Source organism: Heterocephalus glaber, unplaced genomic scaffold (assembly GCF_053883595.1).
Source record: "Heterocephalus glaber isolate CG9 unplaced genomic scaffold, H.glaber_assembly_v1.0 deba00000331, whole genome shotgun sequence".
NCBI lineage: Eukaryota > Metazoa > Chordata > Mammalia > Rodentia > Bathyergidae > Heterocephalus > Heterocephalus glaber.
In genome coordinates, this window is record NW_028258142.1 from 56126556 (window position 1) to 56152828 (window position 26273).

Here is a 26273-nt window from a genome sequence, read left to right on the forward strand (position 1 = left end):
GGTCTCAAGTTGCATCCATTTACCTACAAAAGCTTCAAGTTTATCTTTATGATACAGTAGTGCTCCACTGTGTATAAAGACCACATTTTCTTCATTCATCTGTTGGTGAGCATACAGGCCATTTCCAAGAGTTAGCTACTATGAATTATGCTGCTATTAACATGGCTATGTATGTATTCCTGCAATATGATATCTTTCTCTCTTTCAGGAAGATTCCTAAAAGGCGAAGAGCTGGATCAAATGGGCTTTCTACTTCTAGCTTTTTGAGGAATCTTCACACTGACCTCTGTAGCAGTTGTACTATTTTACATTTCCACCAGCAATGTAGAAAGGTTCCTTTTCCCCTACATCCTTGCCAGCATTTGTTATTATTTGATTTTTTGATGAGAGCCATTCTTTCTGGAGTAAAACAGTATCTCAATGTTGTTTTAATTTTATAAAAACCCTTTGTTCTACCAATGTTTTGTGGGCTGCCATATTATGAAATATTGAACATATAATGTTAAAATCTATAAATAGGAAATAACTATGTCAAGCTCCATCAAAGAAGCAAAGCTGAAGCAATCCAAAAATCCAAATGAAGTTGAAAAAATGAACCTAGAAAACTCCTACACCTATCCAAAACCTAGGTTTTATTTTAAAGCTTGAACTGATGAAGACCAAGTCTCAACCATTTGAAACATGAAATGCTCATGGATTTTTGGACGACACTGGATATAGCTGCTCAAGCAGAATCTCTCTTCTTTTTCTTTTTTAGAACTCACTATATAGCCTAGGCTGGCCTTGAACTCCCAGTGATCCTCCTGCCTGAGCCTCCTGAGTGCTGAGATCACAGGCATGCACCACCCTGCCCAGCGAGATCTCTCTTCTTAAAGAGAGGAAGACTGATACTCTTACTGGAAGTTTATTTAAAACTCAGACCATATTCATTATGGCCTCATCATTTCCATGGAATTCTTCTCTGATTTTCCCCACCTGTTTGCCCACCGCCCCTAACAACAGACAGGCTGACTTTTCTAGGGACAGATGAAACCCCAAAGGTACCGCAATTTTCTTCTCCCCAACAGGTAATGTTCATCTTGCCAAAAGGGGTCATGGCTCAGGACTGCCCTGAACTTGGCCTCCTCGCTCTGACTGGGGGTAATGAGTGAAGAGAGGGCGGGAGGCATAGCTTCAGCTAGCAGTAACCTACCTTCTCAATCTATCACCAGAAAGGAGAACTCAAGACCTGTAGACCTTAAACCCCAAATTCTGACTTCCTGAGGAGAATTCAAGACTCCAAACACAATTTCCAATTCCACTCACTCTGGGAGTCTCGATGTGATTGCTTAATCATTCAGTCCCAGGTGCTGGTTTCCATCTTGATCTATAGTATATTATATCTCCCTGAAAGCGCAATTTTCAAAACTATGAAAAATTTGATATTCTCATGCTCATTTCCGAGTCTCACTGCTCACAGCCCCCCAAACCTACTTACCTCTCCATCTTCCAAAGGTATATTCCTGGAATATCTCGTGACACAGGGTACATCATCGTCCCTGGTGAGAGGTTCATCTGCCACCTTCCCAAAGTGTTCCATACAGTCTTCTGAAGATGCTAGGAAAATATTTTAATATTATAAAATAAAATATTTTAATTTTTAAAAATGTTTTAAGAAGGCTTAAGATAATACATGAAAAGAGAAAGAACAGAGAAGTCTTTTAGACTATCAGACAAAAACATATAAGTTTTTAGTTCATGAAAGACAATACCAAATCATGTCAAGCTACTTGACTTTCAAGGGCAATTTTGGAGATGTGGTGCTAACTCCTCAGGCTTTGTTCAGCAAATTGAGCCTCCAAGGAGTCTTCATGGAAAACTCAGAACTCTTTTAAGCAAAATTCCTGTTCACCTCGATTTACACAGGGTCCAGGGAAACTGACATTCTTCATTAATGTAGAAAAGAAAGTCAGGTAATCTACAGTGCATTATCCATGAAGATTCCTAATTCTACATTTTAAAAAAGGACTAGAATTCTGGCCCAGTAATAAGCACCCTCAAATAATGGCAAGAACTCTTATAAAAGGAGCTACCACCTCAGTTTTTTGTGTGGGATTCTAGGAATTAATGCACACATGCTTGAGAAACGCAGGTGGTCTGGGGACAATTTAGGAGGTTAAAATTAGTCCCTACCTACCCACACTGATGGACTAATTTTCTAATCAAATCCGTAGTCTTGATCTGTATCAAATAATTAAACTCCTCTTATAACCCAGTAGACAAGATTACTTACCAGCAAAATATTGCCATGGTGTGTAGGTGCTTCCAAAGTCTACAGACCTTTCCAAGACCCAACGATATGGGCGAGGAGAATTTGCAAATTTGATGAAAACAAAGGCCACACGGAAGACCTGAAAAAGCAAAATAGACACAGTTGTGGAGTCACCTCACTTGTCCACAGCTTCAGCCATTTCTCTAGGATGCTGATCCCAAGGCAATGCATCCAGCCATAATCACAGTCCCAAGATCCAGACCCTTGTTTCTTTTATGAGTACATGTTTTCAATGCATGCAGTTTACAATTATCTTGGAGAGTGGTTACATGTACATATTACAACTTTTTTTTAATCTCCTGTTTCCCCTCCCTCTTCCCCCTCCCTCTTCCCCTTCCTCTGGTTCCCCCATCCCCCTTTTTCATACTTGTTGATATTATTTGTCTTAGCTCCTGTTACAGTGTATAGTGCTTACACTCATTGTGGTTATTAGGTTTCTATACATGGCACGTCATTATTCCTCTCATTTCCTCTTTCCTTCTTCCTCACCCCTCGCCCTTATTCCCTTGGACCACTTCTCTATCGCAAGAGATCCATCCCTTTGTCTCTTTCTATCCACCCTTTATCATCTTCTTTGTACTTTGCCTCACTCAAATGAGAGATACCATATGGTAGTTAAGTTTGTGTGTCTGTTTTATTTCACTCAACGTTATATTTTCCAGGTGCATCTATTTTCCTATAAATCTCTCATTCTTTATAGCTGAGTACTATTCCAATATATATAGAGAGAGATACCACATTTTCTTTATCCAGTCTTCTGTTGGTGGGTATACAGGCTGCTTCCAGGATTCAGCTATTACAAACTATGCTGCCATAAATATTGGTATGCAAGTATTGCTGTAGTATGATGATAGGATGACTCAAGCTCTTTGGGGAAGATACCTAGCAGGGGAATAGCTGGTTCGTATGGAATTTCTAATTTCGGTTCTTTGAGAAATCTCCATGCTAATTTCCATAATGGTTGTACTAGTTCTCATTCCCACCAACAATGCAGGAGGGTTACTTTTTCACCACAGCCATGCCAGCGTTTGTTATTGTTTGATTTCTTAATTAGTGCCATTCTTTCTGGAGTAAGATGGAATTTTAGCATCATTTTAATTTACATTTCTCTAATGGCCAGACATGGAACATTTTTTCATATATTTGTTGATCATTTATATTTCTTTCTCTGTGAAATGTCTGTTTTTCTTACTCATTTCTTCACTGGGTCCTTAATTTTAGGTAGTTTAAATTTTTTTTAGTTATTTGTATATTCTAGAGATTAGTCCTCTGTCTGAGAAGTATCTGGCAAAATTTTTTCCCATTCTGTAGCTTGTCTCTTTGCTCCACTAATTTGTTCTTTTGCTATACAGGAGCATTTTAGTCTGATATAATCCAATTTGTTGATTCTTGATATTTCTTGTGTGATTGAAGTTCTGTTTAGAAAGTCTTTTCCTACACGTATGTCACGTGTTTTACCCATTTTATCTTCCAGTAAGTTCAATGTTTCTGTTTTAAAGTTTAGATCTTTGATCCATTTTTATTTTAATTTAGTTTATGCTGAGAGATAAGGGTGCAGTTTCACTCTTCTGCAAATAGATCACTAGTTTTCCCAGCACCACTTGTTGAATAGGATATTTTTCCTCCAACATATGCTTTTTGCCCCTTTGTCAAAAATCAAATAGTTGAATATGTCTGGGGAGGTTTTCTGTCTCCTCAGTTCTGTCCCAATGGTCTTCATGTCTGTTTTTATTCCAGTACCATGCCATTTTTATCGTTATTGCTTTGTAGTATAGCTTGAAGTCAGGTATTGCTATGCCCCCTGCTTTGCTCTTGTTCCTCAAACTTACTTTGCTGCTCTGGGCCAGACTCTTATTTCTACCTGCCTATTAGATATCTCCATGAGCCTATCACATTCAAAACTAAAACTATCATCTTCCTTTTCCACCAAACATAAATGTTGATCATCATCTTTGTCCTACCTTAACCAATATTCTCTTGAATGTTAACCAGGCTACACAGCATCTTCAAGTCTATATATCAGGAAAGTCTTAGCACACAATGGTAACAGTGTGGAACTGACACCTAAACAGCTGCTGGTGGAGTGGTAGCACTTCATACCCAGCACCATCTCCACTGGCCTCCTCTTTCTCTGATTGTTCATCTTATTATTAATTTTCTTGCTCACTCTCATCACTCTTTTGCCCAAGGCAAGGAGGACGCAAAAATAAACAAATGAAGTGAAGCTTGGGTTCTGCTTTCTTCACCCCTCACTCCTGAAATCCCCATGTGGATCCCAGGGTTCCTTGCAGTTTATTCCTACCCACTTTCCTTAAAATTTTCTGATTTGAATTTTGAACTCTGAAATTATGTAGCCTGCCCTCTACATACCCAGATTCATATCTGTAAATTCAACCAAATGAGGATTAAAAATATTGGAGGAAAATGATCTGTACTGAACATACATAGACATTTTTCTTGTCTCTATTCACTAAACAAAAATATAACCCGTATTTACATAGCATTTACATTGTATTGGACTTTACAAGTCACCTAGATATAGATACATACATACATATATATATATATATATTTGGTACCAGGGATTGAACTCGGGACCTTGTGCTTTCAAGGCAGGCAGTGGAACCACTGAGGGTCCAGAGATAATTTAAAGCATACAGGCAGGTTAAACTATGCAAACACCACACCATTTTATATAAGAGACTTGAGCATCCATGGGGATAAGCTAGTGTAAATGTCACAGGCTCCAAACCAGAAGCCAAATCTCTAGGACAATGGTTCTCCAACTTTTTGGTCTCAGAATCCCTTTATACTTTTAAAAGTTATGGAGGCCACCCCAAAATTTTGTTTATATGGATTCTATCTACTAATATGTACCATATAAGAAGTTAAAGTTGAGAAAATTAAAAATCTATACTATTAATTCATTTAAAAATAATAAATCCATTACATTAACATAAATACCATATTTTTATGAAAAATTGGTACATTTTCTGAAAAAAAATTGAGCGAGAATAACAGCACTGCTTTATACTTTTACAAATCTCTTTAAATGCCTAGCGTGATGACAGCTGTGCTCTCCTTGCTATCTGCTTCTCCATTCATACTGCTGTGCTGCATAGCTTTGGTTGAAGTATTTGGAGACCTGGTCTCATGCAGATCTATGATGGGGAAAAGGAGGACCCCAAGACTAGTGGACCTGCTAGAAGGTCTTGGGGATTCCTCAGGCTTTCATGCATACTTTGAGAACCACCACCCATACACACAAATATTTACCTTTTGCTCTGAGAAGCCCTTTGCTTATTTCTCTAATGAATAACTATCACTTCAATTACTGAAATTCTAAATTCCAGCCTGTTCTGTCCCAGTCAAGCCCTTGATTCTTTTTATTTTGAAAAAAAATGCTTACCTTGGGCTTAAATTAACATTTCCAAATTGTCTACTAACACTTGGCAGGGGGCAGGGGAATCTCACCCATGAAGAGAATTAATTAGGAATTACAATGTACACTGAAAACCATATAGCAACACCTACCTGTAAGTAATGTGATTTCCAAAAGACCCACATTACATTACTACACAGTAGAGAAGTTGATAGGAAGTTCAAGAACTTGTTTGGGAAATTGGAACAAATATACATCAAACTGTTTGTATATCTCTCTCAGTCCTCATCAAAACAAGATCACCCTTGTATCGAAGGTCCCTGCTGTGGATCCCAATCTACTGCTTGGTGCTACGATGCATGGCAAGAAGAAAGACTTAGAGACAGAGTTAAAGAGAAAGAGATGGGGACCCAGGATGACCAGTGCTGAGCAAGCCAAGGCCCTGAAAGATTAGAGCCACTGATATTTATTGGTGACATAATCATTATTGAGTTGTGGTGAGGAGGCTATGTGTAGGTGCTACATGTAGTTGCTAGAGATATGTTGCTGATGCAGGCATGGCTTGTAAAAGAAGAGACAACATCGTTGTGTTAGGCTGGGAATGGAATTTGGGTAAGAGTCACTCTGACTTCGGCTTGTGTTTTATCTCATATGCTTTGATCAGACCCACGTCTTAAAATAAGCCAATTGTGGGGTTAACTCTTTACAGCCTGCAATGCTTACAGGGTGCTTTGGGCATAATCAATGGGGTGGTCTCCCACACTTTTGGATATGTGAATAAAATGGACTACAAATACAAGAATCATCCCAAGCATACTTTACCTTTACCACTAAACTCTCACAATCACAGCACCCCTAAAAAACTATTTAACAGATTATGATTTAATGATTATTGCATTCCAGATAACACATTAAGTGCTTCCCAAACTTTTATTTAGGCCTCAGAATAAGAAGTGGTGCTTTATTAATCCCACTTTACAGATGGGGACAATGCGGCTTGGAGAGGTTAAGTGATGAGCCCACAGCTTTCAGGTTTAAAACCCCTGAGCCTATGTGTATTCTACTCACTGAGCATTAGCTATGCCACAGGACCCAGTAAGGACTTAATATTTGGCCTGTTGCATCTGTGGGGAAATAAATGATCAGAAAAGTACCAAACAACATTGATTTCCAAATGTGCTAAAATTGTGTTCTAGGGAGTCTGGGATGAGAAGCGAAGTTGTAATACATCAGGATGGTTATTGAGGGAATTGGGTTTCCAGAGTTGCACTTTCTGGTACTTAAAGGCAAATGTGACTCAGAGGGAGCCTCTGGCTAGATTCCTCTTCTTCCTAGGAAATGGGTGATTCCTTTGAAGCACTGTACTGATTAAAGTCCCAACTCCACCTGTAGGAAGTGTGCCCCACTGGTTAGGTCCACGAACCTGCCACCTGGGCCTGGTTTAATAAGTCCACCAAACTGATCTTTCTGCATCAACCAAATTGGACATCACTTGCAAATGTTGCCCTCTCATTTTTGTCTTGGGAACTTATCACTGGGGTTCTCCCATCTGTATACGTGCTCTGATACTGGTAGGTTACATTTGTTTTTTCTGATTCCATCGGCAATGACGGGCTCTAGGTTTTATTCATGACCATCCCTGCCATGCAACTTGCACTAGATCTTGCTCAGTGCTCCAGCTTGGCAGCAAAACCCCTCTGAGACTTGCACGTTCAAAAACATCACTATGGTCTTTGAAGAATGTTCACAGCCTGGTTCAGGCATATTAAACCAACAGGCAGGGGTTTATTTCCCCCTGCTTAATAATTTAAAATTATACGGCTTCTAAATGACTTCTATTAAACTCTTTCCTTACTATCAGTAACGTATGTTTACTCTTCAACCTTTAAATATACTTCAAAGTGCCCACAAGTGATGCTTAAGATTCAGTGATATAAAGGAGGACTCTTTATGAAACTAAAAAGCACCCAGCTGTGGAATTACTATAAGTAGAAAAGCAAAGTTGTATATTTTCAAAGAAAAATATCTTAGGGGAAAGTAATGACCCAGAAGGACTGAAATGTAATTTTCTCATGCTTTTGTAACAAGCTAAAGATGGCTTGAATTCTGTGGATGATTGTTTGGGAAGAGATATAAAGTACTCCTTTAAGTAATGTTTTAATAAAGCAGACGAGAATCATAGAATGTGAGACACTCTGATGTCAAGAGACTTCAAGACGAACAGGTAGACAAGACAGTACCAGTGGATCCTTGTTTCTCTCCCCAGTCCATGCTCTGAAGCCTCTGGAGGTACAACTTGTTACAGCTCTCCATTTATTCATTTCAGCGTCTCCCTGAACTCCATATGATAGATGTTCAATGATTGCTATGAATGAATGAATGAATGAATGAATCAATCAATCAATCAATCAAAATTAAAGCTAAGTAGCTGCTCCTGGGTTCAAGAGGCAGCTACCAAGCCCACTGTGGCATGCATCTGTAATTCCAGTTGGGAGACTGAGGCAAAAGGATCACAAGCTCATGCCACCTGGGCAACTCAAAATTAAACAAGTAAATGGAAAGAGCTGGAAATGTAGCTCAGCGGTAGAGCACCCCTGGTGATGTAGTTGAGCATGAAGGTTGTGGGTTCAATTCCCAGTACCAAAATATGTAGATCATAGATGATAGATAGATAGATAGATAGATAGATAGATAGATAGATAGAACCAATTGGCAAACACAGACACAGAGGTGAACCCCAAATGGTCTTGCCCTGGTGGCTGAGCTAAGCTGCAGTAGAATAAGCTCTGCTGAAAGGGAGTCCGTCACCCACAGGCTGTGTCACTCCAAGCACAAGAGTCTATTTACTTGCCAATAAAATGATCACAAAAGATATTTGTTAGTTAAATGAGAAACAATAGTCAGGTGTGATGGTGCATGCCTGTAATTCCAGCTACTTGAAAGTCTAGCCAAGAGGATCACAAGCTCAGGGCCAGCCTGGGCAACTTTGTAAGACCCTATCTCAAAAGTAAAAATAAAAAGGAATGCGATGTAGCTCAGTGATAGAGCCCTTGCCTACCATGTACAGGCTCTGGTTTTAATCCTCAGTACCATGGGAAATTTAAAAAGGAACAATAATATCTACTTCATAAAAATTTGACATTCCTCTTTTAAAAGAGCACTTATGTACTGTGGCATATTTGCTTTTGTCTGTCATTCCCACCAGACTGTGTCACTCCCATGTCCTCAGAATAAGTGCTTAATACACACTGTTGAATTAAAATGAGATTTTTGAAATGGTACAAGTAAAAACACAAAGAATTAAGCACATGAACTTCAAGTCACTTCCAAAATATGGTTCTCGGGCCAGGGATTTAGCTCAGAGTTTCCACTGCTTGCCTCGAAACCATAAGGTCCTGAGTTTGATCCCCATACCAAAAAAACAAAAAACCGACAAAACATGGTTCTCACTCAACTCTATAGGACACCTTTCCCTAAAAATCCAAGTGCATAATGAAGATGAAATCAGTCTTTTAATAGCTTTCTACTTTAATGAGCATAATGATCCACAAAGAAGCACTTTCTAATTTACATTTCCCAACTTTTTAAGTTTGCAAATCTGTAGGAAACTTCAAACAGTAGTACAATGAATGTCTGCATACTTTTCATCTAGATTTACCACCTACAGTAGACCCTCAAGTTAGGACCAGCCTGACATACAACATTTTGGGTTAATGAGGTTAATGGAAGATTCATTTGCCTCTTGTTATCTATAGTGTGTACCCAAGTAAACATCCAGACCTCATCTGTATTGACTTACAACCAACTTGAGTTACAACCCACCCTTGAGAACTGATTGAGTTCGTAAGTCAAGTGTCCAGTATACTAACACATTGCTATATTGGTTTGTTCTACACACACACACACACACACACACACACTAATGCTTTTATTCTTTGAAAGTAAGTTACAGACATCATGACACTTTGCCCCTAAATATTTCAGAATATATCTCCCCCAAACATTAATATTTCTTCAATATAAACTCAATTTTTTCATGCCTAACACACTTTTTAAATATTATTTTATTGGTACATTTTAGGTATACAATATAATGGCCTTCATCATTGGAAATTTGCACCTTTACATAATCTCTCTTGGTTCTTATTTTTCCCCCTTTCCCTCCCCTCCCTTCAACACTTCCATCCCTCCCTATTTATAAAGACTGTTTCCATTTTTTCATTTTCTCATATTAATTCCATTCCTAACATATTTTAATGTGTACACAGAAATCTCTTTACTACATTGTCTCTATTCATGTTTCTTTGATTCTCTTAATTACGTCCATTGCATTATTTTTTCCATTCCAGGATCCAATCAGGGGTTATATATGAGTTACTGGGTCTCTTTTATCCCCTTTAATGTGGAGCAGTGCCCCTGATGGTTTTCTCTTTCCTGATGATCACATTTTGAAGAGTCGAGAATGTTCTCAGGTCTGTTATACAGTCTGACTCTTCTATCACAGGATCATAGAATAGCATAGAATATCCCACAGTTTGAATTTGATGCATGATATATTTGACTGGTACTTTCTCATGATTTGACTCGGGGGAAGCATTCTTGGCCAGTTCACTACCTGGGCAGCACATCCTTCTCTGTCACACCAGGAGGCACAAGATACCAGGTTGTCCTATTATCCATGAGGCTACATTAAAAAGGTGTTCACTAGGTTTCCCCGTTGTAATTTCCATGTTACTTTCGTAATTAATAAGTAAGCTGTGCCGGGGATTTAGCTCAGTGGTTCTGCCGCCTGCCTCTCAAGTACAAGGTCCCAAGTTTGATCCCCGGTACCAAAAAAAAAAAGTAAGCTGTGAGGAGACATATTGAAACATTTACTTTTATTAACTAAACTGTAAACATTCTCACTATCAAGGTACAAAATCCAAATAACAAACTATGAAAAAAATAAGTCATAACATATGGAACTGATCAAGTTTATTTTGTGGATGGGGCCCCTTGAAGAAGTTGTAGAGGGTTTTGTTTTTGTTTTTGTTTGGTTCTGGTTTTTGGAAAAGAAAAGATGCACATCAAGGGAAACGAAGCTCCATTTTAGTAACCTGAATTGAAGATTTTTGCAAGCTGAGGTACAATCCTCACATTCAAAGCCAGTGGACAACACAGCTCAGTTGGCCCAGGTCCATTGCTCTGGGGCCAAAGCACACATGTGCCAGCAGCTCTACAGAGGCAGCCCTGTCTTCTGTGCCTGTCACCATGCTGTGCCCGGAAAATGTGCTGGGTTTGGGTCTAAGGAGAACCCTCAGCTCCTCCTACTTGCTCCCAGCAACCCCCTGAACTGTTGACAAGTCCCAGCCATCGCAGGTTTCCTGGGTGTTTTGTCAAAAACTGTCTTTCGTCAGTCCTCCCTGGGGTGGGGATGGGAGGGAATCACATGACAGCCATCCATGACAGCCATGTGACAATCCATCACATGACAGCCCACCCAGAATTTAAATACTTACACCAGGTCTCCCTGGGCTCTTTTCAAACAATCAAGATTCAAGTCAGCAGGAGACAAAAATTAGAATAGAAACTGGAATAGTGACAAAAGGTAATAGTCTCTTACTTCCTGATTTAAAATAAATAACCCAAGGGGAGGTAAGTTACAGTCACACAGGGGAAGTTTTCGTGTGTTAGTGCACAATAGGGTGACTGCAGATAAAGATAATGTACTGTAAATTTCCAAAAACTAGGAGTTTGAATGTTTTCCCCACAAAGAAATGATAAATGTTGGAGAAAATAAATATATTTGCCTTGATTTGAACATTACACAATATATACACATATTAAAACATCACATGGTACCCCACTAAAATGTACAACTTCATGAATCATTTTGAAAAACTGATTAAAAATGCAAAACACCAAAAAAACCCCCATAAAACATACTCATAAGAGCCTGAGAAATAAATTCCTAAGCCAAAACTTAGTCTAAAGATTTGGGCTACCAATGATTTGGAAATAATGAAAGATTTCAGGGGCAAAAAAGAGGAAACAACAGAGAAGAGAGGAGAAAGAAACACTTGCAGCTTGATTCTTACACTGATAAACTTGTAACTCCAGAGGGAGAAAAGGATTGATTACATTGAGTATGGTTTTCAGTCTTTGTAGATTTTAATCATTTTTCCCTAAATAATTTTAAAGTACATTGCTTGAGAGCAAACTGCTACTCAAGAGCATTTTATCCATAACCAACAACTTGAAAGTAAATTCTAGGGTGATTATAAATCAGCACAGCCCCACTAAAAAACGAGGGTTCTGAGCCCCATTTCCTAACCAAATCTTGTATCTTTTCCCACCATTAGCTCTTCTCAATGGTCAGGAAAATCTTGTGTCTGGGGTTTAGCTCTCCTTGTAAATCTCCCTATTTCTCATTCATGCTTTTTTTTTTTTTTTTTTGCTAATTTACCAGAAACAGGTACACCATTTGAGTCACCTACTGAACTAAGTAACCTAAGAATTTAGCTGACAAACTACTATGAAGAACAAGGGAAATTACAGTCGTGTTCTTCCAAGGCACAGATTGAACTAGTGACTTTAGAACCAGCAACCAAGTTCTCTAAATGTTCCCTGAGCCTATTTATACTTTTATTGGACAAACTCCTAAAAATATGATGCTTTATCCACACCGTCTCTAATGCTCCAGTTTCCTCCTCTTGGCCAGGATGTTTCAGTCTGAAGAGTATTAACATTTCTGGTCTAAACTCACTGTAGTCCTTTCTTACTTTTCCTTGTCATATCTTTTCCTTTCTTCTGATATTACATTTTTCTTAAGGTTCAGCATTTTTGGGCTAAAATGATCCTTTCAGCTGGGTTTCCAACATCTTTACTAACGACTAATTGCCTCAGAGCTCTTTTTTTTTTTTGCCCCGGGGATCGAACTCAGGACCTTGCGCTTTCAAGGCACACAGCAGAACCACTGAGCTAAATCCCCAGCCCTGCCTCAGATCTCTCTTTTTTTAAAAAATTTTATTTTGTATAGGATATTGCCAGGTTATAACTGAATTATTTATGGGGTACAAAGTGATGCCTTGCTATATGTATTCAATGAGGAATTATTAATTAAACTAACACCCTTAACCTTAAACAACATTTATTCCTCGTGACTGCACTCTCTGACCAGCACCTTGTAACCACCATTCTGCTCTCTGTAATTATTAAGAGTTCAATTAATAAAGAGAGATATAACAATTGTAGATATATATACAGCCAACTCAAGAGCACCTAAACACATGAAGGAAATATTAAAGGATCTGAAAAGAGAGACCGATTACTTCAGATTTTTTTATTACAGTTGTTCAATCCAAAGGGCATAATGATGGTCACTTAAATTGGTTCAGCATACTCCTTTTTATTAGTCCACACATTCATTTTGAGGACAAGCTGCTACAGGAAGCATCATTTCAAATGAGCTGAGCTACAGGTTAAATATTCTTAGAATGCGTTCTTTGACTGAACACTTTACTTTCTGAACACTGTAGCTCCTAGTGTGGCAGTTTTCAAGGATGTTTGGAACATTGAAGGAGACATTTTATTGATTGTCGATAATAAACGCAAATAATGCAAGTGTTGGAACATCTGCATGGCCATCCACCTGTGCTTGAGAAAGACCACACACCTGTCAGAGGGTTAGGGAGCTGCTCCTGGGGTTGTGAGTCCCACACGTGGGGCTCTCAGCAGCTGCCCAGAGTGGCTGGGGAGGGGGCTGCCCTGCAGATGTTTGTCTTTCCTTTGTTTGCTTTTCTAGGATCTGACTGCCCTTCCCACCATACGAACCTTGCTGGGAGCAGAATGCAACCCTGCCTTGGAAGCTGCGGGTGCCACCTTTCCCGGCTGCCCTGCCAGGGAAGGCAGCCTGGCCACACGACACCAGCTCAGTGAACTGCATGCCTCCTTTCAAGACTGCATGGAGAGCAAGTTTTACCAAAAGGCAGATCACTGCAGGATTCTTTCTAGAAGGAGCTGAGATGGCCACACCATCTGGCTTCCAGGAACAGTGCCTGACCTGGCAGGGGGTTGCTGAGTCCAGTGTCAGGCCAAGGTCAAGGGCTGACCATGTGGTCAGGAGGAGCCACAGCAAGCAGCACTTGGCCACAGGAGTGAGCTCCAGGACAGGCACAGCGCTCTGACTGAGTGGCCTCCTCCGCCCTCCACCCCAGCCCTGCTCCTTCCACTCCGGAAGCCTGCACTTTTCCTTGTCCGGTTAAATCAACCCCAAAAAAGGAATGTCTCCCCTTACCTCCCCAAGTCTCCCGCCACATTATAGCTGCACACCTTCCCTCCTTCCCAGCAGAGGGAGGAGCCTCCTGTCCAAAGCCACCTCTGCCTGTGCTTGGAATCCTACTCCCCTGCCTTCTGTGGGATCCAACCTAGCAGCTTCTAAAGTCTCTGCTGCCCTGAAGATCCACACCCTCTCCCACTCCACCCTTCTCTTCAGTTCAGCCACACTTTGAAGGGCCCTGTGCTGCCTCCGCCCCCTCCTGCTCTCAGGCCACCCCCAGTCCTATTCGGGGCAGCTCTGGCCACCCTCCACACCCTCTCCATCTTACACCACTGACCACCAGCTTCTCGCTAGGCCGGAATTCTCACCTAAACTCACAGCTGTATTTCCAGCTGTCTCCATGCTATCCCACTTGGAGATACCTTGCTTCCCCCTCCAGTCAAAATGACCCAAACAGAAACCTTATGCCACCTCTGCCCCAACCTAAGCATGCTAACTCCTAGGTGACCTCAGGTCCAGCTTCACTGTTGCTAGGCTTTGTGGGACACTGTGCTTTTCCTCTACGAGGGTCCTCAGAAGAGCAATTAAGGAAGCTTTCAGGTCTTGAGTGCACACAGCCTTATAAACCCAGGATGTGCACTGGATGACCCTGTCAGCTCAGGAACTGCAGCAGGGGCAGTGCAGCCCCAGGCAGCTGTAGGGCAAGGCAGGGCTGCACTTCACCCGGCTGAAGGCAATCCTGGTACGAGGCCCAAACCCTGAGCATTGTGTTTACTTGGCACAAAACAAGACAATTCCAAGTCATTTTCACGGTGATGGGCGGGTGTGTGTCAGCTGAACTGTAGGTCCAAAGGCTGCCCTTGTGTTCCCAGACTCTTCTGGACTCTTCTGGAGCCTGTGAGGATCCTACAAAGGCCGCCAATAGGTGTCCTTTGTGGCAGGGCAAACATGTGGAAAGGGAGACCCCTCCTTGGGGCATAGGGAATGCAGCAGTATGTACAGTGAACCACCTGGAATCCAGTTCTGGGATCTCATTGTGAGCCCTGCCCAATGAGGACCTGAAGTAGGCCAGGAGCTGGGGAGGGGTCAGGGTGGTCAGGCAGACCCACTGCAGAAGGTGTGGGCTAAACAGGGAAGGGATAATCATCTCGAACACCGGCACACAGTGAGCAAGGGGGCAGCAGAGTCCAATTCATCCTCTGGCAGTCAAGGGGATTCATGGGGGGATATTTTCTCTGCCAGCAAGAACCACGCCACTAAACGCAATCCCAGCCCCTCCTGTCAGGAATTGTCTGGGCCTTCAGAAGGTGGGGGGGGGGGGGTGCGGTCTGGAAGGAAGGGTCTGGGGCTAGTGTGGGAGGAAGACCAAAGCCCCATCGCCCCAGAGCCCACACAAGGGCCCAAGCCCATGAGCTCCCTATCCTCTCATTCCTGTGTCTGCTTCCCTAGGCCTCCCCGAGGCTGGGAGCCTTCTGTGCTCCCTGCACCCCAAATCCCACACAGACGGCCAAAGGCTTCCCCTAAAACCCAGCACTGGTTTATACCATCCCCTCCTAAAAATGTGGAATATAAAAGTCGTTGTAGCACCATGAAGGACTATATGAGTTTTTGAGGTTTGACTTAGGAGATAATTCTTATTTATAATATTTTTCTTGAAAAAAAATACAACGTGAACCCTACGTATCTGATGGAACTGTTGGCACACGCCATTTATACCTGTATATGATTTCTCCCAAGGCAATACTGTATTCAGTAATATAATACCAAAATGTGAAAATGTAATCAATGTGAAAAAGCATCTCACTAATGATCATATAAATATCAACCCTGTGGGGTTCAGAAGTACTCTGGATGGATCTTCCACAACTTAAAGTTCATGAACATGGAACATATCCAACTAGACCTGATAGTACATTTATATAGATGAAAAAACACATAAATAAAGCAACACTTCATATTTTACAAGCAGAGTTCATAATGGCCAAGAGTTGAGAATTTGGAGCCAGAATGCCTAGCTTCCAGTTCCACACTGTGATCTTTTAGGAGATTAAGCTGTGAGATCCACTTTCTCTGCTTGTGCCTTGGTATCCTTGTCTACACAAAGGAATAATAGTAGTGCTGAATGTCGTGGTTTTTGAAAGGCCCAATGAAATGCATCCATCTTCCCTATCCGGTTATGAACCAATTCAGAAATAAGGCAGAGATGGTGGGGACAAAATGTCCCCTTTATTTCTGCTGAGACTTTATTTCCTCTGTATTTCTGGTAACATCAGATGATGCAGGTTGTGGCGACTGATGGTGGATACCCCTTAGACATCTTGGGCCAGCTGGCTCAGTGTGGCTGGGACAGGCTGACCCTGAGAACAGCACCTTCCTCTGACTGGGTTTGCTGTCCAGGGACAGGATGGAGCTGACACCTGGTCCTGGATTCTACACTCAGCATCCAGAAGATGGGGCAGGGAAGAGACAGGGATGCTCCCCAGGTGGACCCTTCCACATGGAAAGAACCCTCAGTGGACATGCACCACGTAGGGCTGGCTTGAGGCGTGAGAAAGTGGTTCCAATAAGCACAGAGCTGGTCTTGGAACTGTTTCCCCTTTGGAGGTGTGTGCTCTCCCAGGGACAAGTGTGTCTAAGGAGAAGTAGCAAGGACCTCAAAGCAGGTACTTATGATGCAGGACGGAACAAGAATAGGGATCTCAGGGCTGGGGATTTAGCTCAGTGGTTTTGCCACCTGCTCTGCAAGCGCAAGGACCCGAGTTCGATCCCCGGTACCAAAAATAAAAAATAAAAAAGAATAGGGATCTCAGATGAAGGGGGAATATATTTAAAAAGTGAGAAAGGAGCTCTGTGAGGAATGGATGGCAGCCTTCTGTGTGCTGAGAAGTAGGACTAGTGATCATCTCCTTGAGGCAGGGACTTGAATCTCTAAAGTTCTCCATGTCTTCCTAAGGAAATACAACAACCCAAAACCAAGTGGAGCATGTCCTTCTTAATTACAAAATACATATTGCCATGCGTTGCAGACAAGCAATTTGGCAAAATTTCCAGGGAACCTTTCAAAATCTCTTCATACTTTCTGGTTCCAGGCCAACCACTGGAGCTGACTTCTGGTTCAGGGAGGAGGTAAGACCTCACGACAGGAGCGAGCCTTCAAAACACAAATTTGAACAAGCACATGCACCCTGGGAGGAACTCTTTCTTTCTTGTGGTTTTGGCAGTCAGTAACGGAGATGTTTCTTTTTTTACTCATTCCTGCTGGTTAAGTGAAGTAGGCCCATTAACCTCCTGACTTGTAAAGAGAGAAGACAGCTTCCATTTGAATTGTAATTCAATTGCTGGTCAGGGAATACATCTGCCCCAAATTTCAAATATTCATTCGGATGACTTGGTCCTTCTTCCACTGGCTGCCCAGATACAAGGGTCCTGCCTTAGAGTCTGACCTTGTAACTACAGCTTGGCTTCTTCCTCAGTGCTATTCAGACCAGCCGGAGCTTTTCAAGAGACAAGCCCAGGACTGGTCACTTTTTGAAATGTCTGGTGAAGGAACACAAGAATCTATGGATGACTACATGAGGCTATCTCATCTCAGTAGTTTGGTCAGAATCTCACTTTCTGTTCAGGGAATTCTAAAAGGAGTCTTTGCTCCCCCACCCCCTCATTCCAGAGAATCAATCTGGGAAGTTCTGTATACTTTTTCCTCAACAGCTAGGGACTCCAGGATGGTACAGAGAGTGTCTACCATGGTAGGCTTGCTGAGGCTGCAACCACAATCAATGCCAAAGCCTCCGTGGCTTAAGACAAGTTCGTGTGTATCTCACCTGTGCCGCATGGGTATTGAGGGTGGGCACCTCTGGATGTCTCCTCACTCAGGGACACAAACTGATGAGGACCCGACTACCTGCAACATCACCGAGGCCAAGGGAGGAAGATGCAGTACACTGGGTACCAAAGCAGTCGCATGGCTAGGCTTTCCTTCACAGAGCCAGAGATGTCTGAACACCTCCAGCCTGGCAGGAGAGCTGCAAATCCTGATAAGCTGGGGATGCAGACGTGCTGGTGCTCAGAGGACCCGCTGTAGACCAGTTTGGCCACATTGTCCCTGCTGAGTTGAAATCTGAGATTTCAGAGGTGTAGAGGTTTTTATTTTTTTCCTCCCATTCCCCACATAGACCACAGAGGATCCCTATGGCTGAGAAACACACTCAATCTGTAACGTGCATCTAAGCAAAAAGAAAACAATATCGCAGTGCTCTCCAACTTAAATGACAAGCACCTGCAGAGTGTAAGATGTTAAAATGCAGATTCTCAGGCTATAATTCTGGAAATAAATTCCAACTCAAGTCTACACTAATGATCAGTACTCACACCCATGAGTCATGATCAGGGAGTGTAGATCATGCTGGACTAATGGTAATGACCATCTATTCCAGTCTGCCTGGAACTGTCCTGGTTTTAGCACTAAATCCCTGTATCTGGGCCAGGGATTTAGCTCAGTGGTGCTGACGTCTGCCTTGCAAGCACAAGATCCTGAGTTCAATCCCTGGTACAAAACAAAAAAAACAAAAAAACAACCCTGTATCCTAGAAAAATCCACAATCTCCGATAAACCTGAGATGGGCAGTCTACGGGCAGTGCCTAGTATTAGTCCAACAAACTCTGTTTAACTTTGAAAGACAAATGGAAGGGCTCTTATAAATATCCCAAGCAGGGGTAACCCTTCTCTCATGGTAGTTATATTTACCGGGGTGCATGCTAATATTTATCTATGCATTAGATTCCCCAAGAAGAATGTGAAATCCTAGAAGCCAGATGCTGCTCACTGATCTAGAAACCCAGGGCTCCTGTGCTTTGCTCTGGGCTGAAGGTTAGTCCCAGAACCTGCAGCTCTGTCCACTGTGATTCCTGAGCTTAAGGGAAGGCAGCAAGGTCAAGGGACAGGACACTGCAGCAGGTGGTTGGAGGGGTGAAAAAGAAAGAAAGAAAGAAAATGTGGCACCTGCAAGATTTGTCAAACCAAATCATTAAAATAAGGAGATATAAGAGGAAATGGAAAAGTAGCATTTGTTGAGGATTTATGTATTCCAGACACAAATACTTACATGTTGTGTAGTCTTCTGAATAATTCTATGTATTTGTATTACTATGTTCTATCTATAGAGGCAGAAGCTAAACTTTAGAGAAGCATAGCAAGTCTGTAGCCACCCTGAGTAAGTCACTAAGCATGAATTCATATCCACATCTGTCTGATTGCAAAGTCTGTGCTCGCAGACAATTCGCTATTCTGGTATCTCAGACAGCTACAGGGTCAGACAAGGCCAATGTGTGGGAGTTTGATGCTGAAAACCTGCTCACCCTGCAGGTCCTTCCTTTAAGGAGGCTTTCCACTCTGGGTGCTTCTGCTGGTACTGGGAATTGGTACACAGCCCAGTTTTCCAGCCAATTTGTTCACAGATCAAACAGAGTAAAAATAAAGGTACCCCCCTTTCAGCCGGAACCGCCATCTTCCAGTAATTTGCCAAAATGACGAACACAAAGGGAAAGAGGAGGGGAACCCGGTATATGTTCTCTAGGCCTTTTAGAAAACATGGGGTTGTTCCTTCGGCCACATACATGCGAATCTACAAAAAGGGTGATATTGTAGACATCAAGGGAATGGGTACTGTTCAAAAAGGAATGCCACACAAATGTTATTATGGCAAAACTGGAAGATTCTACAATGTTACCCAGCATGCTGTTGGCATTGTTGTAAACAAGCAAGTCAAGGGCAAGATACTTGCCAAGAGGATTAATGTGCATATTGAGCATATTAAACACTCAAAGAGTCAAGATAGCTTCCTGAAACGTGTCAAGGAAAATGATCAGAAAAAGAAGGAAGCCAAAGAGAAAGGTACCTGGGTTCAACTGAAGCGCCAGCCTGCCCCACCCAGAGAAGCGCACTTTGTGAGAACCAATGGGAAGGAGCCTGAGTTGTTGGAACCTATTCCCTATGAATTCATGGCATAAGCTGGGGATGTAGCTCTGCCATGCAGCACCTAATTAGTGGCTGAATGCCCCAATCCCTACTTCAAAATAAAAAATCATCCTGTGCTGTAAGGATGGTTTTCTTAATTGAACAGGTGTGTGGTGCCTTAACCTCAGAGAAACAAATATTTGGAGCAGATTCTCGTTATACCCAGTTAATTGTGTCAGGTCTTTACTCTTCAGTGTTTTTCTTGCTGAAAGATGTGAGGTATTATGCAGATGTATACTCAAATGGCCAAATATTTATGAAACATTTATATTGGCTTGAAGATCCTCTAAATCACCTTGGGGACAAGATGTATCAAAATAAATGGAAGTCACTATATGGCATTTCAGTTAAATAAATTGTTTAAAAGCAAAAAAAAAGAAAAGAAAAGAAAAGAAAAGAAAGGTACCTGAGTGTAAGAAGTTTTGCCTTGGTCTCCAGGACCACATCTCTAACACAGCACATTCCTACCCACTCTCAAGGCCATTTGGGATGTCCTCCCCACTCCTCCTCCTGGACCTCGTCCCCCTGCACCAGAGTTCCTACATCTTCTCTACCACCCATTCCGCTGCTTCCCTGAGCCTTTGTCTCAACTCACTGAATGGGCCTCACCTGCTAATGGTGACCCATTCAGCGTGTGGCCCGTGGACCAGCAACTTTGGCATCACTGGGGGAGCAACCGAGAGCTGCAGAATCTATGGACACCTTTTGAATCAGGGTCACCATCCTCCCAGATGACTCAGATGCACACTGAAGTTTGAGATGCACTGGTTTGACCCATAAGATACAGTATACGCATATTTCCACCAAAGCACATTGCCAGTATTGTTCCTTCTCCTGCAGAAACCTTGGATCCAATGGATTTTAAGTCAATGCATTCCCTTTCCTGAGGACATCACTTTCTAATTTCTTGTTCTCCAGCTTAGCTGCTAGGAGGCCTACTCTTTGTGTTGAAATTATGCCGTACCAACAGCTTCCAAACCATCTCTATAAAAAGTTGGCCCTAATGTTCTTGCTAATGGAGTATATGTCTTCCCCCAGCCATGACACTGGACCAGTTTGGGGGACAAAATAAGTATCTTCAAGTGGCCCACATACAATCTGTTCATTCATCTGCTGTAGAATAACACATTGACCAGGAAATTTTAGTGTACCATTGGACATATGTATTGAAATGTCTCACTGTGCCCTACAAATATAAAAGATTGCTGTCAATTAAAACTTTTTTAAAATTAAAAAGAATATTCAGGCGAAGCTCAGTGGCATATACCTGTCATCCCAGAACTGGGGAAGGCTGAAGCAGCAGGATTGCAAATTCAAATCCTGCATGGGCTACTAAGCAAGACTCTGTCTCAAAATTTTTAAAATAATGAAAAAGGAAAAGGGACTGGGTTGTAGCTCAGTGGTAGAGTGCTCCTGGGTTTGATCCCCAGTATTACAGACACAAAAGACATTTAAATATAGAACATGCTTTACTGAGTCTCATTTGTCCTCCAAAGTTAGCAGTAACTCTTATCAAAAGGAGAAATAATGGCAAAGAAGAGCTACAATGTGGGTGGGAAGACCTCTTTTAAAAGAATGCCTCAGGACATTATGTGCCATGGCCTGAATGCTTAAGACTACTGTATATTTAGACACAGGCCCACGCTCAGCTATCAGTGCACTTAATCATCCAAATGTCACTGGAAACACTTGGGAGCCAAAGAAAATATCTGGGGATGAAATAGTACAATAGCTAATGAGACCTTATAATTAAAGGGTGCATTTGCTGTAGGGGTTTTAAAAAAATCAAGTAGGCTTAAAAAGGAAACGGCTGAGTAAAAGTGGCTTCTTTGCCCATTATAGATTGTAAAATAGAAAATTATAACCCAGCACACTCTGCAGTCAGCCTTTGATGCTTGGTCATCCTCAGTGTTGAGCTTTGCGGTAACAATCTACTTGGAAAGGAGCAAAGTGGGGGGAAAAAGCCACAGTCAGCAGACAACGCTTGAGTGTTTTCCATAGAACCGCACTATACTTGCCAAAATGTCTCAGAAAGCTTCAACACTATAAAATTAGTATTTCTATATGAGAACACACAATCTCCAAGTTCAGGGTAATGGCAATGCGATAAGATATATGTTGACAGTTAACTCTAAATCAAAACAAAATGCCTGACTGAGATGAAGCTAGTGATTTTATTCTATGGAGTCATCAATATATTGCTTGTTTTTATCTACCTCCCATTGTGTTTAAGGGGAAGAAAAGGGTGGGGAAGGATTTAGGGCCACTTATAAGGATGTAAAGACAACAGCAATATGAAATTACCAAAAATAACAATTTTTGGCCCAGGGATGTAGCTCAGAGGCACTATACCTGCCTGGCAAGCATGAGGCCCTGAGTTCAATTCCTGGTACCAAAAAAAAATTTTTTAAACAGAAAGGGTGAAAGGAAAATCATAGTCAGCAATGAAACACACATTCAAACACACACACTCACATTCACTGGATAGACTCTTTAAAAACTTCTATTTAGTCATCCCTTCCATAATCCCCTCTACAAGACGACCACTGGTGAGTTTGAACAAATTTCAACCTGCAAGTCAGAGTGCTGGGTGTCACACAGCATCCCAGCCAGGGACAGGGAAAGGAAACCTTCAGGCTGCTGAAGTCGCTCAGAACCAGGATGACCTGAGGATCTTGCTCACCCTCAGCCTGATGGCAGGAAAGGGAGCTGATGTGGCAGCCTGGCCACAGCTGGAACCAAGACCTCCAACAGAACTGGGATGCTGCCAGCCACAGCCACCAGTGGGAGCTGGGGAGCAGATGCCCCAGGTCGGCTCTCTGCTCTCAGCTCCTGTCAGAGAGGGCAGGGAGCCTGTTAATACTGTCCACTGCTTTGAGCACTGAGTAGAGAAGGGTGGGGAGTGAAAGGAGACTATCTGGGTCCCGAGGAAGACTGGGGCTATTTAATTTTTTAAATAATTAACAAACATAGCTTGAACTGCCTAAATCTGAGCCAGAAGAGACTGCAGTGACACTAAGGTGGACTTTGTAGGATGGGACCCGTGGGCATTAAGGCCTTGGAGAAAAGTTCATTACACGGTCTAGAGCAACTGCTCCAAGTGTGGTCCCTGGACCAGTGCTGGTCTAGGAACAGTTTGTTACTCATGCACAATGAAAACAGAAGACAGAAATTGAGAGTTGACATTTAGAAACCTTCATAATAAGTCAAGAGTGAGTTGATGTCTGTGGAATCTAATTTTTATGAGACTTGTATCTTGTATGACTTTAGGCTTTATCTTTCATTTGTCTAATAATTCATTTTTACTATGTCTTACAAAAGTGCTGGTCTGTGACTGAAATGTCAAAAAAAATGGTCTTTTGTCACAGGTGACTTCAAGGGCTTTGGTCTAAAGCAGCACTTTTCAAATCTCAATGTGCCTGTGGCCTACCTGGGGACCTACCATGCAGGTTGCCTTTCAACGGATCCAGGCTGGGCCCCAGAAGTCTACATTTCTGACAACCTCCTGGGGACCATGCAGCTGATCTGAAGACCACACTTGGAGCGGCGACGGTCAGGGCCCCCCAGGGTGAAAAGGAGCAGGGTTTCAGGGACAGGCATATGAAGGCCACCCTCAGTGGGGTGGTGGTTTGCGCAGCCCTGAGGACTGGGGGCAGCAACATTTGGACTGCAGAAAATCAACAAGTAAAGAAAGAAAACAGCGTCTAGTTTCCTGGATAGAAAACAGAGGGGGTTTCCTGGCTTGGAGACGAATGAGTTTAAGCAGGTGCTGTGCATTTGCCACAGCAACCTACTGACCTACACTGCCCAGGCTGGTCACATGTGCTCGGTATCTGCACTTCCATAACTGCAGAGTCAACCAACAGGGGTTAAAAATATTTGGGAAAAAATGGTGTCTCTACTAAGTACAGGCTTTTTCTTGTCATTACTCCCTATACAATACAACCGTTCACGTTGCATTAGTTTCCACAGGGGATCTAGGGATGACGTAAAGTATGTGGGAGGATATGGATGGGTTACATGTGAATAGAGTGTTATTTTACACAAGGGACTTGGGCATCCATGGGTCTGCAGGGATCCTGGAACCCACCCTCCACCAATACCACGGGACAACTGTACCAGGTACCTTCAGGCTCAGCCCTGCCCAGGGCCTGAACCAAGAGACAGCCAGGCCTGGCAGTATGGGCACATTCCCTCCCCTGAAATACAGGAATTCATGAAACAGCTGCCCTCTGCATCTCCCTGCCCCAGCCTCCATTCCCCAGCTGGACTCTGCTCTCAGTTCAGTGCGCCTTAGCTCCCCTCGGCCAGGCCCTGAGCTCTGCCCCCACCCTCATGACAACTGTCCCAGCTGCTCTGCCCATGTCACACCCTCCGCTAGAGGCACTGGATGGATTCCAGCTGCCTGTTCGGGCCAGCGTGCCAACGGGACTAGAGATTCACACTAATCCTGAAGGGGCATGGCCTGGCTCCTGCTTCCTAGCCCCATTTGCCCTGTCCCTCCTTCCGGAAGCTCCCAGGACACACGCAGTAGTAGCTGGAGGTAAGGGGGACAATGAGAGCTTACAGGGCTGGGGCAGAGACAAGGAAAAGCGCCCATGTTTCATTCCAGTTGTTTTGTGGTGTGGAAGAATAACAAAGATAAGCATATAGTCTCCTCATTCAGAGAGCCTAACAAACACGGAGCAGAAGACATCAGGGGCCGAGTCTGGAATTCCTACAGTGTGCCACCTTTGCATTAGTGGTTTGACAGCTTCAGAGGTGTGAAACACCTTGGGAGAGAGATCTGCAGGCTGCAGAGCCCAGGGAAACCTGGAGAGGAAGGGCAGGAGCTCCCAGACGCAGGGAAGGTGACCTTGCCGGCCCCTGTGATCTGGGAGGCAGGACACTACTCTGCCTGCACCTTGCAGTCTTTGGGGTGACAGGTGGGGTAGCTGCAGGGTCCAGGCCTAGAGCCTATGATTGCTGGAGCCATTCAGGGGGAGCCCTGTCCCCACCCTTATAGCCCAGCACCACAGCTCTCTTGGGACACAACACAGCACCGCACCCCAAGGCTGGTGTGGCCTCAAGGATGGTGGGTTAGTCTTAGAAAGGGGGCTTTGGTTTGGTTTTGGCTTTTTCCCTAAAGGAAGACACTGCAATGGAAGAATAGAAAGCAAAAACACAAAAGAAGAGAATCACAGAAGCAGAAATCGGGAAAGAAGAAGCATCAGGAAGAAAAGAGAGCTGAGAGAGCTGTCGGGTCCCCAGGTGCATGGAGGACCTGTGTGGGGTGGGGCAGGTGCCCTGGAGGACAGAGGGTGGAGGAGACACAGACACCAGGGCCCAGCGGCTGCCCTGAGACCACACAGCTGACGCAAGCTTTCAATGGAACCATGAAGAATTTGCGACATCGAGTTTTCCCTCATATATGCTTGCCATTAACAGTAACAGGAAAAGTGTCATGATTTCAAGCCAAAGTATGCTTAAAGTCTTGAAAGTCTCACAGGGGAAAGAGTCATAAAAGAGCTTTCAAGATTCAGTAAGGAAAAACTTATGCTCTTTTTAAAGTGTTTCCATTTACTGGGTTTTGTTTTGTTTTGTTTCTGATTCTCTGGGCATTTGAAGATCTTGGGCAGGCTGTTTCCTCTGGAGATGAAACTGTCAGAAGCTCATATTGTGGACTATGCGGGGATCAGGAGAGCTCCAACAAGGCCTTCTCATTGACCCCTCCAATCCTACCAGGAATCATCTCCTTTTGTCCTTTGAACTCTTCACTCATTTCCAGAAAGGAAAATAGCTCCGTTGTTTTCCTAACCCTAAGAGCAGCATGTGCTTACTGTGGAAAATATAAATGTGATGCGTACATGGGCTGAATTCTTAGTGTCTCCGAGCTCTTGTTCTAAGAGTTTTTTATGTGTTATCGGTTTCTCCTAATGACCCTATGAGGTGGCTACTAGGTTCATCTTTATATTTCAAGAAAAGAAGGTGACTCCAAGACATTTGCTAATGGGCCCAATGTCACCCAGCCAAAAAGTCATGCAGCTAGATTTGTACCTAGGAAATAATCCAGACCTGGTGATCTAAGTGAGATTTACAGAAGAAAGTAAAAATTGCCAATAATTCTGCAACCACAGAGAAGCAGTCTTAGCATTTTAAGGGTTTTCTTCCCTAACTTTTTTCTTTGTTTATATATACACATTATTTTTTACTACAACATGGGATCGTAACATATATATTACATATATGGCCTACAAATAGTTCTGATTTTTCTTCACATTATGGCACAGATATACATTGTGTCAATAAAAACCACACTACGGCATCATTT

General features: G+C 42.8%; 1 protein-coding gene and 1 pseudogene across 1 annotated transcript in view; one reads left to right on the forward strand and one right to left on the reverse strand.

Moving 5' to 3' along the window:
- The window catches only part of LOC147830144 (laminin subunit alpha-3-like), a 184926-nt gene that overhangs the window by 81272 nt on the left and 77381 nt on the right, over positions 1 to 26273 (reverse strand). Inside the window, exons 4-5 of the mRNA XM_087188732.1 lie at positions 2273 to 2390; positions 1478 to 1596 (exon numbers count right to left, since the gene is read on the reverse strand). Coding sequence (XP_087044858.1) covers positions 1478 to 1596; positions 2273 to 2390 — 237 coding nt within the window. The remainder of the gene's footprint in view (positions 1 to 1477; positions 1597 to 2272; positions 2391 to 26273) is intronic.
- LOC106010052 (large ribosomal subunit protein eL21 pseudogene) lies at positions 19424 to 20018 on the forward strand (annotated as a pseudogene).